The 24,946-nt window shown below is 39.1% G+C and overlaps 1 protein-coding gene across 6 annotated transcripts in view; it reads right to left on the reverse strand.

Annotated features, from left to right (window-relative positions):
• CERS3 (ceramide synthase 3) overlaps window positions 1-24,946 on the reverse strand; it is a 121,215-nt gene that overhangs the window by 54,099 nt on the left and 42,170 nt on the right. For all 6 annotated transcript variants that reach the window (XM_089906894.1, XM_089906895.1, XM_022598904.3 and 3 more), the window contains 6 exons: window positions 23,180-23,298; window positions 15,771-15,828; window positions 14,767-14,817; window positions 11,054-11,146; window positions 8,211-8,339; window positions 4,762-4,868 (listed from right to left, as the gene is read on the reverse strand). In XM_089906894.1, the coding sequence (XP_089763020.1) occupies window positions 4,762-4,868; window positions 8,211-8,339; window positions 11,054-11,146; window positions 14,767-14,817; window positions 15,771-15,828; window positions 23,180-23,298 (557 nt within the window). The remainder of the gene's footprint in view (window positions 1-4,761; window positions 4,869-8,210; window positions 8,340-11,053; window positions 11,147-14,766; window positions 14,818-15,770; window positions 15,829-23,179; window positions 23,299-24,946) is intronic.

The following is a 24,946-nucleotide window of genomic DNA, read 5'->3' on the forward strand; positions in this document are numbered from 1 at the left end:
TTTTAGTTTCTTAAGGAGCCTCCATATTGTTCTCCTTAGTGACTTCACTGACTTACATTCCCACTGACAGTGTAGGAGGGTTCCTTTTTCTCCACACCCTCTCTAGCAATTATTATTTGTAGACTTTTGTAGACTTTTAAATGATGGCCATTCTGACTAGTGTGAGGTGATACCTCATTGTAGTTTTGATTTGCTGGAAATGTTTTATTTTTTTCTTTTTGGAATATCCAAAAAATATGGGTCAGTATTAACAGCCTTCAAATACATGGAAAAGGTGGTGGATACAAAGATTTCTTCTACTGCCATCATGAACTGCTGCAGGCTAGGAGCTGCGTCTCACTCATCCGTGAGCTCCTCACAACATCTAGCAGTGGTGAGTTCCAGAAACAAAGCAATGAGCCAGCACTGCCACTCAGAAACTTCAGTTGAAACAGTGATCCTTCCCTTCAGATCAATCAGCCTGGACTAAATTATTATCTACTCTTTTTATTTATGGAGGAAAATTGTCAGGAGTCAGGGGAACTGTTTATCTGACCATCGGAGGGTCTTTCTAACCGAATGATCTCGGGTGGTATTTGTATAATATTCAAGTAGATAGATACGTCCAATAATTCACAAATATAGAAGTCATTATTTTAATACAATAGTTGGGAATACAATGTGAATAACGTAAGCCTGAGATTTAAATGTTTTTGAAGAAAAATGCAAATAAATGGGGGTAACCAGGCAATTAGATTAAAGCAGTTTGGCCAGTGCCAGCTGGAATGTCTACCTAATGTTGACAGTAACACTGTTTAGAAAATCAAGGTAATTAACTCTTGCTGACACTGACTGAAAACTGGCCAAATTAGATCCCTGAAAAGAGCAGGAAGAAAGGAGAATTGGGGACACAGTTGTATGGACACAAAAGGAAACTCATGAGGGGAAAGCAAATCTGCTTGAGGCTGGGGGAATAAAAGGAAAGGAGAAGAAAGGGAAAGACACGCATGATGTAAAACTCCTGTTCTGGGCTTCCCTGGTGGTGCAGTGGTTGAGAGTCCACCTGCCAATACAGGGGACACAGGTTCGTGCCCCAGTCCAGGGAGATCCCACATGCCACGGAGCGGATAGGCCCGTGAGCCATGGCCACTGAGCCTGCGCGTCCGGAGCCTGTGCTCCGCAACGGGAGAGGCCACAACAGTGCGAGGCCCGCGCACCGCCAAAAAAAAACAAAAAAAAACTCCTGTTCTTTTTCTCAAGGTTTCAGATGACTTTCAGATGGCACCACCCCAGTCACCTTTCTCCCCACTCAACCCTTCACCTCACCACAAAATGTACAACAAAAGCAGTTGAGAAGAACAGAGCAACTAGATGGCGAACCACCTCCCACAGAACCTCTAAAATGTCTGAATCTTGAAATGGGCCTGTCTGCACTTTGTTTGGTCCATGGTAAATTCCCAACAAATCTGGACTAATAAAATATCCTTGAAAAGTGAGTCTGCAGAGTTACAAGTTTTAGACAGATGGTGGGAGCCAGACTAACAACAAGGAACTGACTTTTCCTCTTTGGTACCACCACTTGGTTGTGTAACATGTTCAAGCTGATGGGATGGCTATTTAAGTCAGAGTAATACACTGCAACTAATGCTTTCAAAAACCATGAAAAACCCATCTCCCAAACTTCCAATAGCTTGGTGAGGTTCTCCTTAAGCTTCCAAACAATGAAGAGCAGTCAATATCAGTACAGAAGAATTTTTACCCACAAAAAATTTTTTCAGTCAAGTCTGTTAATACTGGTTTATTCACAGCCCAACCTCCTGAAGACAGCAAACAGTGGTATTGGTTGCCCTCTGCAGTAGGCTGGTGAATTCAGCAAAGTATCAAGATCAAGAAAATGCCAAATGCATGTAACTCATTCTCCTTGAAATCCAGAAATGCTGGCAAGAGAATGAGTTCTTAAATCTAGGAATTTTTTTTAATAATATCTTTATTTCTTCTGGTTTGATCATTCTCCTTTCTTTTTTTTTTTTTTTTTTTTTTTGCGGTACGCAGGCCTCTCACTGTTGTGGCCTCTCCCATTGTGGAGCACAGGCTCCAGACGCGCAGGCTCAGTGGCCATGGCTCACGGGCCCAGCCGCTCTGCGGCATGTGGGATCTTCCTGGACCGGGGCACGAACCCGTGTCCCCTGCATCGGCAGGCGGACTCTCAACCACTGCGCCACCAGGGAAGCCCCTCCTTTCTTTTTCTTTTTAATTTTTATTCATTTATTTATTTTTGGCTGCATTGGGTCTTCGTTGCTGTGCATGGGCTATCTAGTTGCGGTGAGTGGGTTTACTCTTTGTTGTGGTGCGCCGGCTTCTCATTGTGGGGGCTTATCTTGTTGTGGAGCACGGGCTCTAGCTATGTGGGCTTTAGTAGCTAGAGCCTGCGTGACACGCTGAGCCTGCGTGTCCGGAGCCTGTGCTCCGCAACGGGAGAGGCCACAACAGTGAGAGGCCAGCGTACCACAGCAACAACAACAACAACAAAATCTCTACAAATTATTTGAAACTATTCCCATCAAGAAATGGAGTCTAAATTTCCTTCCCTTAAATATGAGCTGGCCTTAGTGACTTGGATTCAATGAAGAAAATGAGGCTGGAAGTGACATGCTGTGACTTCTGAAGTTGGGTTATAAAAGGAGACAGCATCTGCCAAGCTCTCTCTTGAACTGCTCACCCTTGAAATCCATCTGCTGTGCTAAGAGAAGGTCAGGCCAGTGGAGGGGCATGGGCATGTGTTCCAGCTGACAGGCCCAGCAGTGGTTCCAACCAGCAATCAGCATCAACCAGCTGATGTCACGGGTGTCACCTGAACCTTGTGAGTGAGGAAGGCTTCAAGAAAACTCCAACCTTGACTGCCCAGCGACCATCTGACTGTAACCACATGAGTGAAAACCATGTAGATGATGCCTGTCAACTCCCAGATCCATAAGAAATAGTAATAATAATGTATTGTTGTTTTAAGAAAGAGCCCTGCAAAACATGGCGTGTTGGTAAAGTCTGGCCTGTACCCGTTTTTCTACAGCCAGTGATCTAAGCTAGGTTTGGTACATTTTTAAAGGGTTGTAAAAGAATCAGAACCAAACAAAGAAAAACATGCAACAGAGACCATATATGGCCCTCAAAGGCTAAAACAGTTATTCTATGGCCCTTTATAAAAAAAAGTTTGCTCACTACTGCCTTAAGCCACTAAATTTTTCAAAAGGTTTGTTTACAGCTATAGATAACTGGAACACATGGTACTTTTTGAACAAAATAAGTGTCACCAATGGGCAAATGCTGGATTTAGAGCACCATGAAAGTCACACTGAAAAGCCACAACTCAACTGCTATCTGCAAGTCAATACTTACCCTATCAATAGTTGCTATTGTACAATATTCTAATTTCATAAACACACCTGATCAGCCAAAGCAAAAGTGATGGTAATATGATTCATCAACCAAGAAGAATATCTTAAACATGTATCTCAGATTTGATTCTAGATTAAACTTCAAATTCTCAGAGACTCATTAATAATTTTAGTAATAACAGCTGGCATTTACTGAATCCTTACTATGTTCCAGACGCTGTTCTAAGCTATTTCATATGTATTACTTCAATTAAGGCTCATGACAACCCTTATTTACATTTTACAGATGAGAAACTGAGGCACAGAGAAATGATCTAACCTGTACAAGATCACACAGGTAGTAAGTCTGGAGCCAGGACTGACTTGCATCTGTGAAATTCATCACTGCATGATGCTGCTCCTCTCCAGAAAAGAATGTCTAATCAAGACACCCAATCCTGGGTTAAAGAACGCACCTGGCTTCCACAGGGCAGGCAGCACCCACACTCTCTTACCAGTCTTCCCTGCATGCTGCTAGTTAAGGGTGCTCTCCACCCACAAGGGATCAGGCCTGAAACCTGGGTCCCCATTTCATTCTGCTGGAACCTAGTACCTCCAATAGCACTAGCTTTTCTGTTGAGAATATCTGAAACTCCTAGACTATCCCCAAACTACAGTTAGTTTTAAGCTGTTCTTTCCAAACCATCAATGTCTTCCTCACATTTTTCCTCTGGTTTCTGTCAATCAACACATGGAAAATTATGCTTGCCAAAGGAATGATTGTCAGGAGAGACACAACATAGGTTCTATGTTGCCAGCTCTTGGCTAAACAAAATCAACAGACCGACCAAGAGCCAGTGGTCCAAATCACTGTTAGGACCAGTGATCATGGAAAATGAAATCAGCATCAGTTTCCTCTTCTGCAAACTGGAAGTGACGATACCTATCTTTATGATTTGTTGTGTAGCTAGTGCCAAGATGTATAAAGGGCCTAATCCAGTGTCTGGCATTCAATTAATGGTGGTTATAACTATTGTAATTTTAACACAGAATTTGCCTCTCTTTTAAAGAGCTGATAATTGGCCAATGACATTTCACTGAATAACTGGAAAAGCTGTTAATCACAAAGAAAGATCCAGATTCATGAAATCAGACACAGAGTAAGAGTTGCTGCTTCCCATTGGTTACACATCTTTAATCTCCCTTTGTAACAAGCCTTTTCACATTGGAAGGTGTGGTTTTAATTATCTATAAAAATATCTCCTTCACATTCTTCTTTCCAGCTGAACTTGGCACAAATAGCCGGAGATCAGTGTAAGAAAGAAAGAAAGGGCAATGCTCCAACCTGAACAACATGCAAGGCCACCTCAGCACAGTGACCAAAGGCACACACAGCACCTTGTCTACTCACCAGAAGGGAAAAATAACGAGGCGGCTGATGAAAAATACGATGGAGAAGATGAAAAACAGAATGTTACAGGTTTGCTTCCATCCGGCATAAGAAAACATCTTAGCAGACTGAGAAAATAGAAATAAATTGCATTCAGATAGGGTGATATTCATGTAAAATTTTTAAATTAAATATTTATAAATTAAATTATACCTGGGATTTGCTTCAAAATCTTGGTGGGAGTTGGGTTATGGATGAGAAATAGCTGAAACAAGATTGGCTATATTGATAACTGTTAAAGCTGGATGATGGGTCCATTGGGCCCATTATACTCTTTACCTTGTCATATGTTTGAAACTTTGCATAATATAATGTTTAAAAAATTAGTTAGAATGACTGTAATATTACTCCTGTATTTCACAAGCACTACAAATTAGCATAATTAATTTTAGCATGTATTTTATCTGGGCATTTATTGAATTCCTCCATTTAACTGGGAGGAGAGCTGAATTGAAGAAAGGCTGGGATATGAGTGAAGTCCTGGGCTGGGCTGGGCATGCTGCAATCAAGGCGGCTACTTTAAGGCAGATGACAGAAGAAGTGGAGTTAGGAGGCAGCCCTTGGGGCCATGCCCTGGTTGAAGTAAAGCTTCAAGCACTTGATTTTCTCTACTTACTTTATGCTAGCCTGTAGTGCTCATATTATCTGTGTTGAGTGAAAAGAATTACAGAAAGTGTTGTTTAATGTGGTACTAATGTAACGAGGATTTTCTCTTGCATTATCCAGCAGGGCCCAAGGCTGAATGGGAAAGAGTCTGAAGTTGGGGGTGGAAGGTGGGCAGGTGGGTGGTGTGGCTTAGCCCTGCCAGTTTCAGAACTGAAATCACCCAGGAACCTCAAGGCCCATCTAGAACAAGAGAAGCAGCTTATTACATTTCAGGAATGGTTTACATTGCATTTTCCATACTTACCATGGGGTAAGAATGTGATCAGACTATGGGATTGGCAGGGGCCCAAAAGGGAACAGCCTCCATTGCTGAGACAGAAGTCTGGCATGCCAGCTGGGCAGGACTTGCGTATGGGGAGAAAGGCCAGAAGTTTAGAGGGCTTGGAATGGAGTGGGGAGCTGTTTGAAGGGTCAGAAGGTAGGCCAGGGTGGGAAGCTAGAGATGTGCATAGGCATGAAGAGTGCTACTTTGCCCCCACTTGTAATGGCAAAGTAGCACTCCTTTGGGCAAATGCACACGTGGCCTATTCTGGGTTGTGCAAAGATGGATATCAGAGAGCAACCCTTCTCCTTTGCTAAGTATCAGTCAAGATACTGTTAAAGTGTTGGGTCCTGGATCTAAACTTAACATGCAGAAAACTAGAGAGGATCATGAAGATGCATGAAGAAGGCACAAGTTTGCTTATGAGTAAAAATTGTAGATGCTGAGGCTGTTCTTCCTTGCAAAGAAAGAACAAAGAAATGACCCAACAACTGTCTTAAGGAACATGAAAGATTAATAGTCTCCATCTTTAGGAAGGTCTAAACAGGGGTAAAAGTTGTACCATGTCTGGGTTCAATTAGAACTTGACTGAGAAGACAAACACTAAAACAAACTACTTGAGGAAGCTATGGAATAGGCACTCCTGGAGAATATAAAAAATCAGTCCCACGCCACTATTCAATGTTGTTTCTACCACCAGCTGATGGAGGGTACTGGCCTCGGTCACTGAACCTCAAGTTAGATCCTGACTTGTGAATCAAGAATTATTGATGATCATTAACAACATGAAGCTGTTCTCATAGTTTACCCATGTAGGGACCTGAGTTTGACATTTCATTTTTCTTCTGTTTTTTACCTAAGGACCTCAGAACATTTTCAAACGATAGTGAGCTAAACTGCACAATATACCCTAAGAGGTAGATATGACTTCTCATGCTACAGCTGAGGATAGAAACAAAGCATTAAGTGATTTGTCCAGGTCACCTAGGGAGCTATGTCATGTCAATGGCAGGGTAGACAGGGATAACACGGTGCTTATTCCCAGTCCCAACACCTAACGCTCCCTTTTAGTAACACAATGAAGCTGTTTTTACGGTGGACACACACCAAAGGCAATTGAACTAGAGGGTTAGAAGAATAGAGTAGCATAAAATTTTTAACTCATGGACAATTTGGTCTTAATTTTCAGGCAGGGTTTCTGAGATATGATCGGAGAAGGAGGTAATTAAAGCAGAGATGGCTACATTCAGAGAGCAACATACGGAAAAACTGGCACAATCCTTCTTCTGCTAAGCCACGTGTTGCCCTGAAGCACATATAATAATCTTGACCATTAGAATGGTATTTACATGTCTAATTACGATTACGTACAAGAAATACAATTCTGTACACAGCTAATATTTTAACAACAGCCAGTTGCTTTGAAATGGCTTCAAATGACTTCTGGTTATATCTAGAACAGGGTTTGGCAAATTACAGTTCAGCCTATGGGCTAAAGCTGGTCAGCCCTTGAGTTAAGAAGGGTAAGAATGGTTTTCACATTTTTAAAGGGGTATAAGAGAAAAGAAAAAACAACAAAAGAGAAAAATATGTGACAAGAGATCCTATGAGGTCCACAAAGCTAGATTTACTACCTGGCTCTTTACCAAAAAGTTTGCTGAACCCTGATCTAGAAGAACAAGATCTTATTAAATTAAATTTAATTTCTTCCATATCAACTTACATTCAATTATTAGCCCTTGAAGAGGCAATCCTGAATGCAAATGGGTTAGCATCATTTTCCCTGGCTTCACTATAAATGAGTATATTTAAATTATGAACAATGTGGCTCTAAGTACAGCAGGACCCACTGCCTCAGGGTAAACAGGAACCAAAGCACATCAGAAACATGTAGAGAGAACAATCCTAATTTTGCATCGTTCCTTATATTTTGTGTGGTTTGGGATTAGGAAGACTCTTGTTTTAATGTCCCCTGCTCTGAAACATTCCTTCCTTAGAAAATAAATGTCATTTAAATAAACATCGGCTCTCATTCCTTAAAGCTGGAGGAGGGTCCACGCAGGGAGGTGCAAGCATTCAGTGCGTATTTAGCTTTGCTTAAGTGAATATACGGTGCCGACTAACTTTAAAAATCTACAATGTCATAGTCCAAGTTTTCCATTTAAAAGCTTAGAGTTCATTCCTTCTTCAGATACCTCAGCTTACTTCCTAAGCTAATATCTGCATGCAACTTGCATAAGTGGAATCCCACAAATTAACCTCTCTCTCGAGTACCATGGAGAAAAAAAGTTAGAAACTAAAAACTGAAAGCTTTCCTTTCTTTGAGCTTGAAAGATCTGGGGACCTAGAGACATCTGCAGACTTTGGGTGTTTTCAGGACAGAGAGCTCTGCTAAATCACTCACAGACAATTCTTCCTGTGAGGAGTCACATTAAACCCAGGACATGGTATTGTTATTAGTTTTTTAATGGCAAACGTTTACCTCCAGCCAAATGTCGGCCGCATCGTGTAAAATCATCACGAGGGTCCCACTGCGAATATAATTAGCACACCAAGAGAAGCTCATCAAACTAACAGCAGCCAGGTGGTGGATGACATGAGCTAGAAAATCCTATATAATGAGGGGAAATGGAAACCATTAAGCAAATGCAGTTATTTCTCAATCACTGGAAGAGATAATAATAATAATAATTTTAAAACTAACAACTGACATCTGCATATTTTGAACTTTGTAAAATGCTTTCACGTTTATTCTTAAGCACAATCCTTGTGAGGGAGATATAACAAGTGTTATCCTCATTGATTAAGTCGTTTAACTTTGAGATAGCATTGAATAGTTGTCATCTAAGTCCTAATATCTGCTGTTCTTCCCACTGTTCTACACTGGATATATGTACACACACACACACACACACACACACACACAAAGACATACATACACACCCAAGCATATTCCTGTGTACATTTACATTTATTGTTAATTCCCTGCCTAATTCCAAGACAAATATAATAAAACTACACAACTATTAAAATAAGAGTTACTGCATATGAAATAAGGAACAAATGAAAGTGGAATAACTACAGTAGCAAAATACTTCACACCCCCCAGGACAGCTATAATAAAAAAGACAAACAATAACAAGTGTTGGCTAGGATGTGGAGAAGCTGGAACCCTTATACATTGCTGGTAGGAATGTAAAATGGCATGGCTGCTTTGTTAGAGTCTAACAATTCCCCCAAAGGTTATACATAGGACTACTATGTAGTCTAGCAATTCCACCCCTAGGTATATACATGAGAGAAATAAAAATATATGTTCGTGCAAAAATTTACGCATCAGTGTTCATAGTAGCATTATTCATAATAGCCAAAAAGGTAGAAACAACTCAAATATCCATCAATTGATAAATGCATAAACAAAATGTAGTATATCCATATAACGGAATATTATTCATTAATAAAAAGGAATGAATTATTGATGCATGCTACAACATGAATGAATCATTATGCTAAGTGAAAGGAGCCAGATACAAAAAAACATATATTGTATGATTCCATTTATATGAAATATCCAAAAGAGGCAAATGCATAGAGGCAGAAAGTAGATAGTGGTTGCCTGGGGCTGTGGAGGTTAGAAGAAATGGAGAGTGACTGCTAAAGGGTACAGGATTTCTATTTGAGGTGATGGAAATAGAATTGACTGTGGTGATGACTGCAGAATTCTACAAATATACTCAAAACCATTGCATTATGCACTTTAAATAGATTAATTGTATGGTCTGTGAATATCCTGATTAAAACGTTTAAAAAAACTTAAAGACTTCAGTTTCCTTGTAGCCAAAGTAAAAGAATAAACATGATAATAATAACAGCCTAATTTATTGAGTACTTACTATACACCAGAAAGTGCTTTGTATGAATTAACTTGTTTAATCCTCACAACAACTGGAGGAGGTAAGAACTATTTTTAGCTCTACTCTATATATGAGGAGACAGATCTAGTTTAGCAAATGTAGCCAACTAGCTCAAGATGTTAATGAGTGAAGTCAGGGATCCAAACTTCGGCAATTTGACTCCAGAGCCTGTGCTTTACCCGACTCCTAATAATTTTATGTCTCTGAAGATGTGTATTTACAAATATATGACATATATCTACATTTAATTTTTGAAAAGGTGTCCAATGCACCCGTAAATAATAAAGAGAAAGCAACTACTGAAAAAAATAAAAGGATCAAAAGTGGGAAAAAGATAGGATCATTACAGGATCAACCTACCTGAGTATATGTACGAAGACCTTCTAAATAATGATTATTTTCAATTCTATCCCTTCAGAAGATGACCCAATCAATTAAATTTTGATATGTTCTTAGCCTAAATTAAGTTAATAACAGTTAAACTATAGCTATTATTAAGTTTTCTGAAAAAGGAAATCATTTCAATCAGATTTTTTCACAGTATGTTCTTATGGTTTATTCTGTAAGTTTCTTTTCAGATCTCCAGTTGAGCAGCTGACTGGGCCCCTTAGTGATAGATTGTACACCATCGCTCACTCAAACATCATTTAGTCAAGCCAACTTGGTTTTATTTCCTTAATACTGAATTCAACTTAATTTTCAAATTTTGCTACAAACCAATCTTTTATATAGAGCGTAGCATATAAAGTACATGCCAAGAGTATTTGTCATTTGATCTGTACTGCTAACGTATATGAGGAAATCTGTGACTGCATTGAGAGTGTAATATGATTTTCTGTACCAGCAAATAGGAATCAGTAACAACCAAACAGTTCCTAAAATACCACACTTTGTAACCTCAGAGGATGCATTTAGCATGCCTGTGACTCAGTTTCCCTGCAAATAAAGCAAAGCTAATAGTACTTGAAGCAATGTTTTCTAACAAGGATCTTGGATGAATTAAGGAAAAAATGTTTTCAAAGTCACTGAATACATCAAAAGAATTATATAAAGTGGTCTGTAAAGGACGTGGCTGTAGAATTAAAACTACCAGCACTTTTCTTCTTTGCACTGAAGAATACTAAATTCCCAAACTAAAAGAAAGAAACAGACATCATAAAGAGGAGTTCTTTTCTTATTGAACAAGTGTAGAGCTTCAAAGTTAACGTTTCTATAATGTTTCACTACAAATACTTACCAAGGCACCAAAGTATGAGCATATTTGCACTATTCTTTGTGTTATAAAAGCAAAAAAGTTATGAACTGGAACTGAACATATATAAAAATATGATTTAAAGATTAGGATTTGGGGCAGGGGGATAAAAACTTTTGAAAAAAATGGATAAAGTAGTTTTGTAAATAAGACACTTACCTTCCTCTTGATATCAGAGCCAAGGCTAAATAAGAGAGACCAATAAAAACTCATCTCCAAAATGTAGTACCAGTACTGAGATGGCAGCAAGGGCTGAGAAAACAAGAGTATTCACTACTTTAATGTCACCATATAAACAACTCATTTTAAGGATTAAAACTATTGTTTATACCTATTTATATTCCACAGAATTCTCCCAAATAATAATGTTTTACATTTCAACTTCTGAGAAGAAATCAGAGACAACATTTTGAGGCATTTTGTTTCTGAAAAGGGAGACAAGAATTCCAAAGTCAAGTTAAATGTTTTGTTTAAAATTTAATAAAACTACAACAGGTGTAAAAGCATTCTTTTAGTTGAGTGAGAGTTAAATTAGAAAAATAATTTAAAAATCTTTACTTAAGAACAATGGAAAAGCTGTTTTGCTTGTCCCACAAAATACCTTGTTTTATATTTCTTGAATACTACTCAAATCTGATGTCCTAACCTCTTCTGTAGTGACAAGATGGTGATCCAAATTGGCCCATTCTCAAATGGGACAGTAATAAAATATATACAATTATTTAAGTACTCTAAAAATGTCTCCTGAAAAAAACAATGAAATTTCCATGGCTAGAATTTTCTTTAAAATAGGAGGGGCAGTATGCTTATTTTAGCTAAGCTGAGACATTATATTACTTGGTATGATGGGTTGTAACATTAATGCCCTCAATGAATCTCACCTTCTCATATTCATGCCCTGGTACAGTCTCCTCTAACATCACCAGGAGGCCTTTGAATCTTGGCCTTTGGTCAAGGGGACATAGCAGCTATGATGCAATCAGAGACCTCATAAGCACCATGTAAGAAACCTGAGCTATCCTGCTGGAGGTCACAAAGTAGAGCATCAAGGTGTCCACTGACAAAAATACAAATGAGGGCACCAGGGACATGTGATATGCCCTAGCCAGCCTGTCAACTAACTGAAAACACATGAATGAACTCAGCTAACATCACATGGAGCAGAACTGCTTGGCTGAGCCTAGCCAAAATTGCTAATCCATATCATAAGCAAATAAATGGTTGTTGTTTTAAGGCACTAAGCTTTGGTGATGATTTATTATACACCAGCATATAACTGACACACCTGAGAAGTGAAGAGTAAAGCTAACACATTAAATGGAATAATTTTCTGGTCAACTCATCATCCTTGATAAGGCCAAGAAAGAATAAGAGTTTCTTCTTTCTTCTATGACAAACAAGCCTGTATGAGACTAACTCTCCTAGTGAGAACTACTTAAAAATATGGATAAAGTATGGATAAAGAAAAAAAAATATCTGAAGGCACTGGAGAACAACCAAAGCATCCAGAACCTGTGGAGCCAAGATTTCAAAGAGAAGAAAAATGCATTAAATGGAATCCTTTATTTCAAGTGCATCCTTAATTCAAGAAGTACTACAGACCCTAAGCAGGATAGTTTCAAAGAGAACCATACCTATGTATAGCATAAAGTCTGCATTTGCTAATTTATAAGCAGTATAGAGCCCAGAGACTAAGAAGCAGTAGTTAAGTAGGACTTTTGGCAATCTCATAGTGCTAGGAAGCAAACTGGTATTCAGGGCCAGCCAGGGAAAAGGAGTCCTGGTAAATACTATAATCTTTTATTTAAAACCACTGTAAGGGAATACCCTAGGAATATGGGTATGTTGTAAATACATCTGCCCTCACAAAGACTGGAGTCTATATTAAACCAGTTCAATCATAGATAAAATTTAAGGTGATCTGTCTCTACTCTGCTTAACAGAAGTGAAAGTAAGTCCTCTCAGGAGGTAGATAATACCATTTCTAAGCATTATTTTTCACATGCAATGTCTATCATTCAATCAAATGTTATCAAGCATAAGGAGACAGGAATAAGAAAGAAAATAGACCCATAGGTGAGCAAAATATTGGATTTATCAGACTCTGACTTTAAAATAATTTTAAAAACTAACCAGGTATTTAAAGTTATTTTTAAAAATTAGTGGGAATTTTCAGTAGAGAACTGGAATCCATAAAAAAATAATTAAGTGAAAATTTGAGAAATGAAAAATACCATAACTAAAATTGAGAACTCAAAAGATGTGTTTAAGAGCAGATTAGACACTGCTGAAAAAAGCACTAGTGAACTGGAGGACATGAAAGCAGAAAATATCCAGAACTGTGAAGGGTCTGAGATTTTACCCTACTTGCAAGTTAGCTTGCCATAGTTTCATGAATGCTGATAGAAGATATGAGACTCCTGGGTCAGAGATAAAGAATAGCTTATTATTCACACTAATACAGTTGCCAGAATATCAGTATTTGGGCCAGTTCTCCCATCCCAATTCCCATAGCTAAACAAAGAGGGTCAGGTGACATCTGCACATGCAGTGGGTTTTGCTACCAGAGAGGAACACTGAGCTAGGGAACTTAAATCTTTATAATGGGCAGTGACATGCATATCAATTGCTCCAGAGGAGACATTATCTCTATCTTCCAAGGTTGCTTGCCATACAAACATCCTTGAAAAGACAGTACAGAATAAAAGTCAGTCCGTGTATCACTTCATATGACATGCAGAAATGCAAGAGGTTTGTGGAGAACTGTGTCCCTATAGACTGAAGCAGTAAGGCAAGAGGATGGAAAATATTAGGGAAAGCATAAGAGAGCTTCGGGACCTAGCATAAAAGTCTAATGTATTAGCACACTTGTAATTGGAATTCCAGAAAGAGAGGAGAGAGAAAAGAACAGAAGCAATGGCTAAGAATTTTCCAAAATAGACTTAAGACATCAAGCCACAGATTAAAGAAGTACTATGGACAATAAGCAGGATAAATTCACAGAAGACCACATTTATACATATCATATTAAAATTGCTAAAAGACAAATACAAAATATTAAAATCAGAGAAAAAGGACACCATTTGAAGAAGCAAAAATAAAACGGACAACTGAATTCTTAAAGAAACTGAGGGGATCCAGAAGACAGTGGAATGACTTCTTTAAAGTGCTTAAGGAAAATAACTACTAGCCTAGAATTCTATGCCCAGCAAAAATATCCTTTAAAAAAATAGAGTAAAATGATAACATTTCCAGACAAGCAAACCAAAGGGGCTTCTATGGCCAGAAGGATAATAATCCCAGATGGAAGCATGGAAATGCAAGATGCCAAGGAACAGCAAGGAAAGGGCAATTTGACTGATTTACAAATCAATTATTGTAGTGACTTGTAGGGTTTTAAATATTTGAAGGAGGGGATAGGAGTAGTCTGATGATCTTTCAGTGACTGGAAAGAGGTAAGAGCACTGATTTACATTAGACTCTGATAATTGAAGGATGCATATGGTAATCTCTAGGATAATTACTAAAAGAATAAAAACATGCATAACTGAAAAGCTAATACAAGGGAAGAAACAGAGTAATAATTTTTTTAAAACTTCACTGTCCCATAAAAAAGTAAGAAAAGAGTACAATAAATGAAATGTATCAGGTGGTGCAAGTAGAAAATAAATACTAAGATGGTAAATTTAAACTCAAATACATAATTACATTAACCACAAAGAAAAGGAATGAGACAAGTGAAGGGTAAATAAGGAACAAGCATAAGTAAGCTCCAGGACTTCACTGAAGTGGACGGAGAGCAGGAAGGGACTCAGACCTAAATCAGGGGACAAGCTGCTGAGGAGGGAAGGGACTACATCAGTGTGACTTACCTGTCTAGGATAGCCATTCCAAACCTCCCAAAGGTCATATACCCAAGGTTTCTGGAAAAACAAGGAACCAAGAGAAACTTTGTCAAAGGCTGATTTCAGCAGAGACATAAGCCCTTCCTTATGTCACCTATAGGGAGGAAACGTGCACAGTAAGATGCACTTTTATCACATTCCTGCTGCTCCAGCTGCACCGCTCTCCCTCCACAGGTGTTTCTACTTGTTCCTATACAACACCCCTGTGACATGCACGACTTCTAGTGAATCTGGAACCAATAATAGTCCTGTGTCACAAAGGAAATTACTTATTTCAAACAAGTGCCTCTTCTAATGAAATTATTTCTGAACCAATTAGATTACTGCTTCTGTAGCAATAAAAATATCTTGAAATATCCGTAGCAATAAAATATCTTAAGAGAAATCTTGAGAGAATCTTTAGAGACATCTCTAAAAGCTAGCTATATTTTTTTCTGTTTAACAATTTACTATTAAGTTTATATATCACTTAATGAGGTAATTGTTTAATAATTATTTAAACAGACAATGCAAAGAGAATATGGTAAGGAGAGATTTGATTTCTAATGGGCAAGAAATGAAAGTCTTCATAAACAAGTGGCCTTTGATATGGGACTAGATGGAATTTGATGGGTAGAGATAGAGGGGGAAGGGCAAGACATTTCTGGCAAAGGGGATAATATGTGCTAAGATCCTAAAGTGGGGATGTACCAGGTATATTCAGTGGATTGTCAGTGGTCCAGTTTAGTTGGTGTGCGGGTTACATGAGTGGAAATAGGGAGATATTAGGTTTAAAAACTAACATTACAAATGCAAAGCTTCACAAGCTTTGAAAGACAGACTAAGGAGTTGCATTTCTCTAGGCATTAGAGTGAGTGGAGGTTTAAAAGCTAGTTACCTTATTGAAAGTATTATATCCCAAGGAATTCACAGGCAGGAATTTTAAAAATTAAAGACAAATTCCAATCAAAGATATCAGAAAGACAACTTACATCATAAAGAAATGCAATTCCAGCAATGGTAATCATTAAGTAAAATGTAAATCGCCAGCTGCCAAAAGAAAGAAAAGTCTTGTTAAGGTGACTGACAACTGAGGAGAAAAACACTTGCTATAACCGTTTGGAAAGAATGCACATCTGGAGTCAGAAAAATCTAAGTTGATATCCTGATTCTGCCACTTGTTGGATGGCTATAAGTTCAGATAAGTAACTTAACTCATGGAGCCTTAATTTCTTCATCAATAAAATGGGAATAACAAGACTTACCTCAAAATGTAAAAAGAATCGAAGATAACTTATGAAAAATATTGATCATAGTGGCTGGTATAAAGTAAGCAACAATAAGTCATAGCTATTGTTATTATTAATATGCCTAGCCTAGTTCCTGACACATGATAAACGATGGTTTGACTTCGTATTATCTAGGTACTCATTTCATCCCAATTTAATTCCCAGTGAAAAGGTTTCTATGTCGCTAGACTTTAGTCATGTCTCTGAAAAGCAGATTATGAAAGAATATTTTTTTCTCATGTATGGAGAAAGACCTATACAGTAGATTAAGGGACTTAAAAGACCAGCTGTAATGCACAGGTCTTATTTAGATCCTGATCCAAATAAACTGCAAAGAAAATTAAGACAATCAAGGAAATCTGAACACTGATTGAATATTTGTTGTTATTAAATAAATTTTTAAGGTATGATAATATCTAAAATAGTTCTTATCATTTAGAGATACATACTAAAATACTTACAAATGAAATCATTCGATATCTGATATTTGCTTCAAAAGTGATCTTCAATAATAATTGGATGAAAGTGATCAAAAGTTACAAACTTCTTGTTATAAATTAGTACTGGAAATGTAATGTATAACATGATGACTATTAACACTGCTGTATGGTATATTTGAGATTGCTAAGAAAGTAGCTCCTAAAAGTTCTCATCACAAGGAAAATTTTTTTTCTTTTTCCTTTGTGTATCTATATGAGATGATGGATGTTAACTAAACTTACTGTGGTAATCATTTCACAACACTCATAAGTTATTACATTGTACATCTTAAATTTATACAGTGCTGTATGTCAAATATATCACAATAAAACTGAAAGAAAATTATTATCCACATACAAAAAAAACAATCTGTGGTAGGGGAGAGAAGTAGACGAAGGCAGAAATGACACAGGATGGCCCTGATAATTATTAAAGTTGGTGATGAAATCATAGCATACACAGCTCATTTAACTAGTCTTTCTACTTTTGTATATGTTTACTACTTGGCAAAATGAAAAGGTTTTAAAAAATTAGTGCTGTTTTATCTAATGATTGCTGAAGCAACAATATTAAAAATAACATTTGTTCCTTACATTTGTGTAATGCCTATAGTGCTCTCCTCAACACACCTGTGAGATAAAAAAGAAAGAGGAATATCGGCCTATCCCCACTTGGCAGATGGGAAGCCGGGCTCATAAAGGCTAGGCCGTCCCCCAGCTCACCCAGCTGAGCAATGACACAGTCGACGCGGAAATATAGGTCTTTGGACCCTGAATCCAGTGGTGTTTACTGAACACTGTCACTGTCTCTAAGCTACATGACAGTTTTTCTTTATGGCTTGTTTTGATCAGGGAAAAAAGTAGGGTTCAATTACTCAGAAAGTTGAACCATAAAAATGAGCCAGTTGAGACTTGATCCCACTTGTTTTATTTACTGTTGGTCCAGCAAAGCCCCACGCTTAGATGTAGAGAGCATTTCCTTGGTCCTTGATTATTCTGGCCAAACGAGAAGCACAAAAAAGTGATGATGAGACCTGCCAGTCCCAAAGGAAGCCATAAGTCTAGGTGGCATATCTCATATTATTTGTTTCTCAAACATGTATTGACCTCTTGACACTGTGCCAGGCACTATGCTAAGCACACTTGTGTGATGTCACATTTTCTTCCTCAAAACAAGCTTAAGTAGGTACTATAATTAGTCCCTTTTATGTATTGTTGCTTGGTTCTCACAACAACACTAAAAGGTAGATAAGATGAATACTAAATGATGCTGAGGTTGAGAGAGATCACATAACTCACCCTCAAGGCTGTACAGTAACAACCAGATGCAAGAGTAAAATCCAAGTTTCACATCCTCCTGGACCAGTCCTATCAGGTCTGTTACGCTATGCTAGGGGTTCTCAAAGTCAGGGATCCCTGACATCAAAATACTTTCATAATAATACTGAAATGTTATTTGCCTTTTTCACTCTTATTCCTTCTCAAGTGTGAAGTGGTTCTTCCCAGGGGCTACATGTCCTGTGATGTTATTATTCCTCTGAGAGCTGATGACATATGTGCTTGTGTAGTCTAATGCTTTATAAATGTTTCAGTTCTAATTTCTAGTACAGTAAATATCAGTAGGTATAACACACACAAGCAGATGCTCTTTGGGGTCTGTAATAGTTTTTTTTTTTTTTCTGTCATTAACCTTGTTTATTTCAGGGATCAGTGAAGTTCACCAAAATCCCCAAGATATTTTCCTAGTTGATGGTGAAGACTAGAGGTGCCAGTTAAAATGTTAAAATACAGAGTGCACAGTTAAATTTTAATTTTTCAGATAAACAATGAATACTGGCACCTGCCTATACTAAAAAAATTGTTATTTATCTGAAATTCAACTTCACCTGGGCATCCTGTATTTTTTTTTTAACATCTTTATTGGAGTATAATTGCTTTACAATGGTGTGTTAGTTTCTGCTGTATAACAAAGTGAATCAGCTATACATATACTTATATCCCCATATCTCATCCCTCTTGCGTCTCCCTCCCTCCCATCCTCCTTATCCCACACCTCTAGGTGGTCACAAAGCACCGAGCTGATCTCCCTGTGCTATGCGGCTGCTTCCCACTAGCTATCTATTTTACACTTGGTAGTGTATATATGTCCATGCCACTCTCTCATTCTGTCCCAACTTACCCTTCCCCCTCCCCGTATCCTCAAGTTCATTCTCTACATCTGCATCTTTATTCCTGTCCTGCCCCTAGGTTCTGCAGAAACAATTTTTTTTTTTTAGATTCCATATATATGTGTTAGCATACGGTATTTGTTTTTCTCTTTCTGACTTACTTCACTCTGTATGACAGGCTCTAAGTCCTTCCACCTCACTACAAATAACTCAATTTCATTTCTTTTCATGGCTGAGTAATATTCCATTGTATATATGTGTCACATCTTCTTTACCCATTCATCTGTCGATGGACACTTAGGTTGCTTCCATGTCCTGGCTATTATAAATAGAGCTGCAATGAACATTGTGGTACATGACTCTTTTTGAATTATGGTTTTCTCAGGGTATATGCCCAGTAGTGGGATTGCTGGGTCGTATGGTAGTTCTTTTTTTAGTTTTTTAAGGAAACTCCATCCTGTTCTCCATAGTGGCTGTATCAATTTACATTCCCAGCAACAGTGCAAGAGGGTTCCCTTTTCTCCATACCCTCTCCAGCATTTATTGTTTGTAGATTTTGTGATGATGGCCATTCTGACTGGTGTGAGGTGATAACCTCATTGTAGTTTTGATTTGCATTTCTCTAATGATTAGTGACGTTGAGCATCCTTTCATGTGTTTGTTGGCAATCTGTATAACTTCTTTCTGTAATAGTTTTTAAGAGAACAAAGGGGTCCTGAAATCAAAAAGCTTGGGAGCTGCTGCACTTCACTAACCATGAGCTGAATGATGATGTTCTTGTCAATGCTATCTTCCTTGCTTCAAATGAACCTAAGGCAGTAAAATGTCCTTTTTTTTTCCCCAGGAATGGCTGACACAAACATAATTGTAAGGGGAAAAAAAAAAAAAAAAACTCTTGGAATAAAGCCCAGAAATTGATTGGTTAGACTCACATGGTGATGTTGAAAGACGAGACTGCCAGGTGAGATCAGGGAGGATCTGGATGGAGTGAACTCGGGGGACATGAGAGACGCTGACAGGACGGACATGGGGCTCAACGGTGGGGGAACTGGACGAAGCAGGCAGTGGACCTGCCCGAGGGCCAGCTGGGCAAGCGGCAGTCCACCCAGCGGGAGGAGAGCGCCTCTCTCCACCACCGGGGGGCGCCACTGCCTATATACAACAGATACTTGGAAATTACTCTGTTTTTATTAAACTTTTCATTGCTAAATGGAAATGCTTATTTTAAAAAGAAAAGTGATCTGCTAATATGGAATTTGATTTGAAAATAAAGGAGTCGCTATGGATTAAAATCCTGAATTCTGTGAAACAGGGCTTAGGGGTCATCCTTAAATAAAGTAACCATGGAAACAATACATTGAACTTAAGATGTTCAGAGACTAATCCATCCTGATATGGAGAAGTGTCTGCCTGTTGGAGAGTAATTTGTAAGAGTTCTGTGTTGGAGAATAAGTTTCCTGAGATTTCCAAAATGCCTTGGGCTAGGTATCTCTTGCTATGATTCCTGTAGCACATCCCATAGCTAGGGAATAAAGTGCAGTCCCTATACAATTAAAGAGCTTGGTACTTTGCTTTAGTCTATTTATTTGATCCATAATAACTTTTAACAATTCCCTGATATTTGTGACATTGCTAAAGAATAATGTAAAAGTTAAATTATAAAATTGTGGGTTCACTCCTGTCTCCTGAATACATTGTACTGCTTCCTGCCTTTGCTTTACTTAAAACATGCTGCCCTCAAATCATGCTTTCTTTTTTTTTTTAATTAACTTATTTTATTTTATTTATTTTTGCTGCGTTGGGTCTTCATTGCTGCATGCGGGCTCTCCCTAGCTGCGGCAAGCAGGGGCTACTCCTCGTTGCGGTGCGCAGGCTCCTCATTGCGGTGGCTTCCCCTGTTGTGGAGCACGGGCCCCAGGTGCGCAGGCTTCAGTAGCTGTGGTGCATGGGCTCAGTAGTTGTGGCTCACGGACTCCAGAGCGCAGGCTCAGTAGCTGTGGCGCACGGGCCCAGCTGCTCTGCGGCATGTGGGATCCTCCCGGACGAAGGCTCGAACCCGTGTCCCCTGCACTGGCAGGCAGACCCACAACCACTGCGCCACCAGGGAAGCCCCCATGCTTTCTTTTCTTATGGAAATCTGACCCATCCCTCCCCTCAAGGTCCAGCTTATGCCTGACCTCTAGAAAGCCTTTGTCTAATGTATCCAACTCTGCTGACGCCACCTCCTCTGAATGCCCAGATCACATCTGAACATGACTGTAGACCACAGGTATACAGGCCCATGTACCATTGGGAATGGAACAACAACAGATGTTATGGTTTCATAAGTGATAGTCTCATCTCCCTGATTAGCTGCTTTAGGCCAGTGACCATACCTTCCACTTTTACTTCCCTCTTAATATCTACGAGTCCATATGATCTAGGATAGTGCCACATACCAAGAAGATGGTCCACACAACCCTCTGCATTGCCTGACTGATTGATAATAGCAACTTGAAATTCCCTTCTCTAGCCTAAACTCTGTGGCTGACTTCTAGCAGACTCACTGACCGCTAGATTCCAAATGTTGGGTCCTTCTCACACAGTTACTTGACATATAGGGTTCCCTGCTTCTGAGAGGTCAGCATTAGGTGGCAGGGGCAGTACAGTGAGCAGAAAGAGTATCAGAAAAGGAGTCAGAAGGCCTAAGGGCAACAGGCATCCAACAGCCCGGCGACCTTGAGCAAGTTCCTTAAACTACATGATGTGCAGTTTCTCATTTCTCAAACAGGGCCCCACTTTCCCTGACTGCCTCACACTGTTGCTAGGAGGATCAATCCAAGATTATTTATAAACTGGAAGGCACTATAATGTATAAGAAATTCCCGGAATTTCACTGCAGTATGATTCAGCTCAGAGGCTGAGAGTTAGTCCCTGCCTGGGGACTTTATTTAAGATAAGAATCATTTGATAGAAAGAAAGAAAGAATAAATGAATGATAGCAGAAAAACAGGAAGATGTAATGTGAAAACAGCTCCAGTTTGTAGTGTTTTGTAGTGACGGTCCAGAGAGATTCACTTGGGCCAAGCAGACATAGCAGAAACACAATATTAACCAATCTCTCAAGAGCTAAAACTCAGAGAGAAGCAGTTGGAAAACAAACCAGGTCATATACCTCTAGCCACTGAGGGAAAGGCAATGGAAGCCTGCTGATGAGGAAAAAAGTCTCGAGACACCATGAAGACTTGGTCTGTGCCTCTAAACATCACCAGTTTCACAGCAGGATGACTGTACCCGGCAATGCATAGGTAGTTTAAAAAGTCATTAAAGTTTAGCCTTCCACAGGCTTGGTTTCTTTATTTGAGAGTCTTATGCCATCTCCCTATCCATTTTACCATCAAAACAAAAACATCTGGTGAAAGTCACTAGGCAATGTGAGGACCTTAAGAAACAGGCAAAAAGAAGGAATGCTATTGGCATGTAGAATGTGGCATCAAAATTTCCCAACTGGGCTTCCCTGGTGGCGCAGTGGTTGAGAGTCCGCCTGCCGATGCAGGGGACACGGGTTCGTGCCCTGGTCCGGGAAGATCCCACATGCCGCGGAGCGTCTAGGCCCGTGAGCCATGGCCGCTGAGCCTGCGCGTCCGGAGCCTGTGCTCTGCAGTGGGAGAGGCCACAGCAGTGAGAGGCCCGCGTACTGCAAAAAAAAAAAAAAAAAAAAATTCCCAACTAACAGGCATTGTCTGGATGTAAGGAAGAGGAACAAAGTAAGAGCAATGACCTAGACCCTCTTTTTGGCACAGGTGTCAGTTTTTGCCACCAAGGGAGTAACCTAAAGTATCGATACTATAATACTCTGCAAAGAGAAAAAAAAACAGAGTTGTAATGAAGCCAAAAATAAGTGTGGTACAGTCTCACTGCACTCAGAACGTATTTGAAGCAGTCAGCTCTGCAAAAACCCTATGTGTTGCCCAGCTCATCCTGACCCCCTACTAAACCAGGCAGAAACCCAGAGGAACTGGCTGCCCAGTCCACAGGCAGGGGTGGAGTAAGAGCCAAGTGAGACAGAAAGAAGTCCTCTCCATCAGTGTTGAGAGAGGAGGACAGCACCCTCTCAGACATTCTCTGCTCTTATAATGTGATAGAGTAATGTGATTAGAAACAGGCGATAGTCAGATGAGCTAGGGCCAACTGATACCCTAGAAAAGATAAACACCAGGTTAAGACATTTTTATGATTTTTCTGGACTTTAAAGATAAGTACATAACATCTCCTGTTCAACTAAGAGAGTTCATAGCTTACCTTGTTTCATAGAGAAGGAAAGTGAAGCACAAGGGGTGGATGAGTGACTAGCATCAAACTCCTGATTGGTAAGTGACAGAGAGGGTTCAAACCCTTCTGCTGCTGCATCCTAAGGATTCCTTCTGAGATGACTATTCTGCTCCATATAAAACTGTACCATTTCAAAAGCTTTAACTGTCCTTACCAAGCTTCTTGGAATTTCTTCATCCTGCAAGGCCTATCTTGATTCCGCCGACTCCTAAACCATCTTTCAACCTGGCGCTCTGTCAAGTTACACTTTTTTGCCAGTCCATAAATATCAGTCTGAAAGGGGATGAAACAAATGAATGAGTGCTTAAGAGTAGAGTCAGGGTGGCAGGCAGTCAAGAGACAGTGAGATTGGGTTACAAGTGCTTGTGCACTGGAGAGGAGAGAGTTCTGCATTAGACCTTGAGCCAGTGCATTTACCTCTTTTGCTCATGGAATCACACACACACACACACCTCAAAACAGAGAGAATGTTAGTTCCCAGAACTCTGAGTTGTTAAGAAAGACCAATTCTCTGTAAGTTGGTAGCAACCCATATATTCAAGTTAATATGTGGCTCACTCATTCAGCCAATTTTATTTAGGGCCTCCTAGGTTCCAGGTAGAGTAGTGTAGTTTAAGATGTCAATCAAACCCAATCTCTTCATTTTTTCTTATGAAAAAAATGGAACTCCAAGGGTTTTAACAACTTGTCCAAGACCTAAAACCAGTAGCAAAGTGAAAACAAGAACTTAGGCTCCTGTCTTTTCTGTTATTTCACACAATCTTTCTACCAGATCCAAAACTTTCACATTTAATCAGATGTACAGCCTATTTCAAACTAATCTGAAATAATTCCAATTGTAAAAAAGGATTAAGGATTGCTGACTATAATAATGACGATTGCTTCTCCTCTGGAAGGCAGAAGTTGTAGGTTATGATTTAAAATTGAAAACAATATGGATGATGGATTAGCTCAAAGGTCACAGATTTGAAGTTCCCCCAGGGCCAAACAGGAACCCAAAATGATTGAGAGGACCAGGTCTGCTTCATGGTGGGATTTTAAGTTTTATTCTTTCAACACAGACATGCTTTATATGTTAAACCTACAGTACTTTCCACTTCCACAAGGAAATAAGCTCTGTAATATTTTTTGAGACATCAGTCTTCTTGATCTTTCATTTTCCTATGTTGAGTACAAGAAATATTTCAGCTTACTCCTAACTTTAGTAGGAGAAAAATAAAATTGTCCCTCAGCCTCAGTTTTGAGGAAATAAGCAGGAGCCATATGGATGCAGCCAACAGGAAAGCACATGGCCCATCCCAAAGGGACAGTGGCGACCCAGCTCTGACTGATGGCTCCCAGAGTGAAAGTGCAGTCCCAGAAATCTGATGTGAAATCGCTAGGTTTTTTTTTTTTAATGTTGAATTTACTTTAAATTTTAATGTTTAAATTTAAATGTTTAAGTTTAAAGTAAATTTAAACCAATCATGGACCAAGATTGGTGAAGGTCAAACAAAGCCTGACCATGGGCCAGTTGGCTGAACACCCAGCTGTCTGTGATCAGTCGTGGAGCTTCTGCTATGTTATTGTGTATAGTTTATATAATTGTTCAGGCGCACAGGACAACAGTAGATAAAATTCCTAAAGAAGCTCTCGTGCTGAAGACAGGCAAAGGACTAATTGCAACTACATACCTACTGAACTGCTAGCCTATTACTTAATCTAGAGAAAGAAAGCAAAACAAAACAAAACCAAGATATAGCCCACATTATACTCTGTTTCCTTGTAAATTATCCTCTCTAATACCTATTATTTTGTAGGCCAAGGGTTCACCTGCTGTTTTTTGTTGTTGTTGTTTTGGTTTGTTTTTGTGTTTTTGACAAGACTGAATTGGCAACGATTTATTGGTGTCTACTTCCTGCAGGCATTCTGCTTTCTATTG

This window comes from Delphinapterus leucas, chromosome 2, assembly GCF_059928025.1.
Source record: "Delphinapterus leucas isolate spDelLeu-1000000601 "Yukka" chromosome 2, BTC_Dleu_Yukka2, whole genome shotgun sequence".
NCBI lineage: Eukaryota > Metazoa > Chordata > Mammalia > Artiodactyla > Monodontidae > Delphinapterus > Delphinapterus leucas.